At 34.7% G+C, this 6,290-nt stretch overlaps 1 protein-coding gene across 1 annotated transcript in view; it reads right to left on the bottom strand.

Moving 5' to 3' along the window:
• Nucleotides 1–243: 243 nt before the first annotated feature.
• LOC142349129 (uncharacterized) overlaps nucleotides 244–6,290 on the bottom strand; it is a 14,410-nt gene continuing 8,363 nt past the window's right edge. The window contains exons 5-8 of the mRNA XM_075400542.1: nucleotides 3,132–3,426; nucleotides 2,735–2,797; nucleotides 1,396–1,922; nucleotides 244–1,034 (exon numbers count right to left, since the gene is read on the bottom strand). Coding sequence (XP_075256657.1) covers nucleotides 649–1,034; nucleotides 1,396–1,922; nucleotides 2,735–2,797; nucleotides 3,132–3,426 — 1,271 coding nt within the window. The 3' untranslated portion in view covers nucleotides 244–648. The remainder of the gene's footprint in view (nucleotides 1,035–1,395; nucleotides 1,923–2,734; nucleotides 2,798–3,131; nucleotides 3,427–6,290) is intronic.

Here is a 6,290-nt window from a genome sequence, read left to right as displayed (position 1 = left end):
AAAATGCGGTGTTTGACCGGCGCGATAGAGCGCGCAATTTTGAATAGCCAAGATACGAATAGTGGACGAGCCTCCTTGTTTCTGTTTCATAATAAGTGTAGATAGATGTCTTGGCAATATGTTTTGATATTTATTCAAAGTTCATCAATTGCAGAGACACCCAGAGGCAAGTAATACGCTTTGGATAGTCAGAGATGAAAATTATTGAGTTCCTGTGTGCTTTTAGTAGCTCAGTAAAATAGCTATGCGCAAGATTTTATTACAGTTCATAATTGAGCTGAAACTACAGATTGTAACTGAAAAATGACGACTGCTTCGAGATAGAAACTGAATTTTGTGACAGCTGATATCATTGCAATGCAGATAGAATACTGACTGAAAGATAAGAGAGTGGCTACAAATACCAATATGTACAATTTACGCCAAATTCTAAGTAAAAATTTATAATTAAAGTAGGAGAAATTAAGTCGAAACGGAATAATCGTTGGCTTTCAGAGGTGATATAAATTCAGCACTAGGCAAGCTTTATCTATATGGTTATAAGACTAAAAATAATTGAACTAAACAAAAGTTGCTGTTTTTAAAACTACAAATGAAAAATATCAAAAATATTGCACTATTTATTAAAATGAAGTAGTATCCAGAAGTTTAGTCGGAAGTAGTAAGTGCCTGCTTGCTGTTATTTTCAATTGAACTCGAGGGATTTTTACCCGTTGCCGTTTGTGAACAATTGATATTTGAAGAGATGCACCCAAAAGCGCGTAAGATTTCGAGATAATCTTCACCCACCGATGATTGGCCGCTTTCTGATGATGTTTTTGCGGCTCCGTTAACCAGTTTGTTCTCTTTCGTTGATTTATCTTCGTCCGTGTTCACTGAGTTGTCATTCGCGTGATGTGATTCGTCAATTTCTAGTTTTGGTTTCTTTGGGCTGATGTTGGCTTCTTCATTGGGTGAATTTTGACTGTTGTTTTCTTCTCGTCGCTTTTTGTTTGTAGCTTTGAGTACACGCTCAAGAGTGCTGTTAAGTAGTTCTGAAAAATTTTCAAAAAATTTTGAGAGAAAATTTTAAAAAGTTAGTTTAGGAAAACATTAAAGTTTTTTAAATAATGCTTACAGAATTACACGTTAGTCAAAAATTCATATTAAAACACGTAGCAACGAAGTAGATAAATTTTATATTTTCCAGCGGGGGAATATTTGAAGAAATTCAATGCAAACTTTTTCCCCAAACTTTTCGAATATATTAAAAAGCAAAGGTTTGGCAAGTATAATAAATTCTGATTTATCGACATGTACAAAATGGGACTCAGTTCTTCTTATTTGTAATAAATTAAACGAAAATTTTGCATTAGCTCTGCAAAATCGCGAGTAAAATAGTCGAACAAAGCTTACCATCATTAGAAGTAGTAACTGGCGATTCCAAGGAAGCTTCTGACAGTCCGGCAGCGTTCGCAACCGATTCCACAGTACTGGCAATGCTCGAACTGACCGATTCTAAAATATGCTGGGATGCGGCCAGCGAAACTGCCTGCATTGATGGACTGCCAAAAATTGTGTTCTTTTTGGCTCTAGGACATCCAGAGAGAGATCTGTGACTTTGGAAGTTCCCGTTCAGGTGTCCGGAACCGTCGCAACCAGGTGTCGGGCAAACAGGTCCGTCAACTCTGGAGGGCTTCCAAACAGAACCGTCGGGTAAAATATAGCCCCCTTTCGCGGCAATTGGGCATCCAGATGCACTCCGGTGGGAGACGTATTTTCCAGTGAGGTGACCAGATCCGTCGCATCCCGGAACTGGACACTTGATATTGGTGTCTTCGGATCCCGAGTCGTTTCCGCTTGATGCGAGTGCCATTTTGACAACTGGTGGTGACGTAACGAGAGATCTTCGTGCAAGTTTGGCTTTTGGACATCCAGAGAGACTAAAAAATTCATGTTTATTTCTGGCTGAAAGTTAAAAACCTCTACTTTGTCAAGATGCTGATTTATTTTCTCTGCCTTGTGAACGCAAGCGTTTTTATCATCACTAAGAGGCAACAAATATTTATTCTTCTTTTACAACAGCCAATAAAGTCAAATTTGAGACATTAACTGTTTTTGTGATCCAAGATAGTAGTAGATCAAGATTAAAAAATGTGCTGATGAATGAAACAGAAATGAATTTTATTAATATTATCATTATTTATTTAAATTTAGACGACCAGATTCATGTTAAAATTCGACAAGGCTTTCAAAATTCTTCTTTTTATTTGATTTGGTGCTCTATTGCAAACTAAGACACGAATTATTTCATGCAGGAAGAAGTAAATAATGACACTTAAAGGAGGTTCAGATACTTTGAGTTGTGAGAAACTAATAGAAAAGTGATCTCAACTATCCGACTGCTCGTTTAACATTCAAAATCTTCTGTTTTTTTATGCCTTTTTTAAAAAAATTTTTCAACCAAAATTTTTGGTTAAATGTTATTATGAATTGAAACCAGCAATTGGTACACTTTACACTCCGAATCTTTTAAATATTTTCCTTTCTATCCCAAAATGGTCCTTTCGTTAAAGTTACTAAGACTTTGTCGGCTAATCGAGCAGTCGGCTGACAAATCTATGCCTAAAATGATCACAGTGCAGTGCGTTCATTGAATCTTCTTTAGGCTACACACAAAACGGGATCGGCTAAGTGGACAATATCTGCTAATTGGGATGCAATGACTATGAATATGCAATGGGGATCTAGTCACCTTCGATGGGAAGAGAAATTTCCCGATATATGCCCAGTTCCATCACAGCCGATCGTGGGACACCTTGTAATTCAAATATGGTCGCTAATTTTGTTAAGAAATTTAGTTACAATCAAGATGCTACGCCAGGACTTGAATTAGCTCTGAATAAGTACTGATATAAGACGTACCCAGTACTGATATTGAAATAAACTGCCGACAATTGAACTCGGCTTCTCAAAAACGTGAAGTATTGAGCATTTTAGACACGCAAAAACGCAGTCTAGCGTGAAAAAGTAACTCGAGAAGTCAAATTGAACAAATAAAAAATGATGTAGCGAAAAATTGCTTTGAAAACCAACATGGCCCAAATAAGAGCTACAAACGAACTACAAACTAAAATTAATTGAATGCTTACTTTTCAATAGTATTTGACAATGTGAGAGGGGATACAGAGTTGGAACCACGTGACATGGCTCCCACACTTCCCAAATCATCAGTTGGTAACTCCTGCTGTTCAACCGACACACATGAGCTGTTCTCTGAGGAGCCAATGATGTTGACACCATTAATGACGTCATTGATGTGTCGCACTTCGTTGTCCAATAGAAAGTCGAGATTGTTAGACGTTGAGGTCGATGGCTGATGTTGTGTTGGTTTGTGATTGGTCAAATCAAGAGCTGTGTCTAAGTCAAAGAACGAAGAGCCTGAAAAACAAAATTATAGTCAAGTGAGTTTTTTTTCAGTGAATTTATCAACTGTTAATACAAAACCAAAAACTCAAAACGAAACAGCAAGAGCTAACAAAAACTTTTTTGGAGGTAAAGATTGACTCTAGCCCAGAATATGATCTATAACAGCAGGCATACATGGGCCCCACTTTTTTGAACTTTTTAGGGCCTAATAGAGCAAACTTTGCAGCTATTGCATGATGAGGCTTTAACTTTACAAATTAAAACTTCAGCATTATTTAACGCAATTTTTACCAGCGTTCAATGTTGGTCATTAGAATGATCTATGAACCGTTTGGTGAATTGGACCAATATTTTTGAATCATTTGTTTTGTTTTGTTATGTTTTTTTGCGAGCAAGCAGCGACTGTTAGTTCAAAAGACAGTACTCGAAAGTTTGTTAGTCTTCGTGTTGATCTCTTAAAATTTGACAGTTGTCAATTTTAACATAGCAGAACACGTTTTACACCTTTGTGCCAATTTATTCATTGTTATAAATCAGTTTTATATGTAATATTATGGCACTGAATAAAAATTACAGACTTGCTACAATTGATAGTCCAGAACAGAATATTGAAAACAGTTCACTAGAATTTCATCTACAAACAGAGAACCTGGATCTGTGGTTCAGTACTGAACTTTACTATCTCTGTATTTTTACTATTCGCAGACGAATCAAGTTACCTTTCATTATGAAATGTCTAAATTAGAAAAAAAACTTCCCAACTTAGAAAATAAGTGTAGATAAGCGAAACTTTCACATTCAATTTCTCTCGGTTGATGGTTTTTGACGGCACTCGAGGATTTCCAAGTACCTCCCAATTCGTAATATTAATTTGAAGTGTCATGCCATAGCCTAAGCTATGAAAGCTACAACATCTAGTTATATTATTTTTAAAATTCGTCCCAATTTTTGCAAACATTTCAAATTTGACACAAATTTCTTCTGAATACTGCTATCAAAAACTATCAATTGATGGTGATAAGTGCCGACTACTATACATATGACACATGAATCAGCAGTTCTCATGGCGGCAAAAAGTATTGTTGAATATATGGTTTTAATTTTTTAGCAAAAAATTTGGCTAAATGTTTTAGTCCCTCTGTTTAATTTTGCCGGAAGTACACAGCCAAAAGCAATTAACACAATCTTTGTGAACTCAAAAGGGGCTAGTCCTATTTCAACTTTCGTTGAGAGTGCTCTATAATAAAAACTTATGATTTCTTAACTAATAAATTATGTATATCGATAACATTCGAGAGAATAAGTGTTCCTAATGGACCAACAGCATTAGCAGGGCTAGTTTTGGACCAATCTTAGACTGTTAAAATCCAAAAAAATTCGTATTGTAATCAGTCTGTCTTTTTAAAAAAAAATTCGAGTTTTTCTTACAAATAACAGAACAGAACATTTCAATTCAATGCTCACTGGTGAAAGGTCCTCTTTCTACTGATTTAAAATTTAAACTTTATTGCAATTTCACGACTTAACTTATGGTTTTCTGGCTTTGATACTCCTAATTTTCAAATTTTTTTATTTTTAGGCATTTTCTCATTTTTAACGTTTTCTCGTTTTGTAACATTATCACATTTCTGACAGTTCACATATCACAATTTGTAGTTCAAACTAAGGCCCAATAGTCTTCAAAACTATAGATTATGGTTTGAACGGCTTCGACACCACTTTCTTAATTTTGTCTTTAATTTTGTCTTTAATTTTGTCTTTAATTTTGTCTTTAGTTTTTTAATTTTGTTTTTAACTGTCGTTTTCACTTTGTCTTTTTAGTCGTATGAAGTTTCCTGTATAATGACACGTTTTATTGGTTTTTTTTAGATGAGCCGATATTCTGATTGTAGCAGATAGCTGAGTCCTTTCACGACTTTGAAGACAATTGTTTTCAAAAATTAAAAAAACAACAATTTTTAACTTCACAGTTTTGTTCTTTTTTGTCTGTTACCTAGTCTCATAAAGTACAGACCATAGATGACATTAGGTATCAAAAAAGTGTTACAGCGGATTGATGTCGCAAAATCTAAAGTCTTTCAAAGAATTCGTTATGACTTTACTAGCTTCGACACGGGTTTTTCACAAAAAAGTGAATTATTTTTCATTTTTGTTACATCTGACGTTCTTTTTGTAGTTTTTTGACGTATTGTGGATAAATGCTGGTCTCAAGGGCTTCTTTGTGAAAAAAGAACCTATTTAATTAATTCATATGGTAGCTTATGACTTTCATGTCTTTGGAAACTTTTTTTTTCGAAAAATACAAAAGTGTTTCTTAATTTTGACTTTTTTTCTTTTTTGTCTACTTGTTGCCTAGTCTCGTTATTGACAGGTCACAAACCAAATTATTGATGTTCGAAGAAGGCGCAATCGACTATATTTTGATGGGCAAACGGTTCTGACAGCGTTTTCCGGCCTGTTTTAATTGAATTTTTGTTGTCTATATGGTGTTCTGTTGGTAACCGCAGAAAAAAATTGAATAACGACAGGTCTCAATGCCCTCCTATAAAAGCAGAGGTAATCGTAAACTTCTGGGTTGTTTTCAGTTGATTTCTAATGGTTTTCATAACTTTGAAATTAATTGTTTTTAAAAAACATGATCGCATTTTTTAACTCTACTGGTTTTCTTTTTTGTCTAATTGTTAGCGAGCTTTATCATGGACTGGTCCCAAATCTTTTCTAATGAAGTACTAATTACCGTTTTATCTGACGCTATTTTGATTTTGTTATTAAGTTTTTATAAAAAATGGACATGAATTTTTGGATGTAATTAATGTTTGTTGTTGTTTGATTTTGCTGTTTGTCTTGACTTGCTTTCTTAATAATGGCAGATCTCATCAATC

The sequence above is a fragment of the Convolutriloba macropyga genome, chromosome 11, assembly GCF_964194025.1.
Source record: "Convolutriloba macropyga chromosome 11, txConMacr16.3, whole genome shotgun sequence".
Lineage (NCBI taxonomy): Eukaryota > Metazoa > Xenacoelomorpha > Acoela > Convolutidae > Convolutriloba > Convolutriloba macropyga.
The sequence above is the reverse complement of the archived record's forward strand: the minus strand, read 5'-3'. Positions and strand labels throughout refer to the sequence as shown.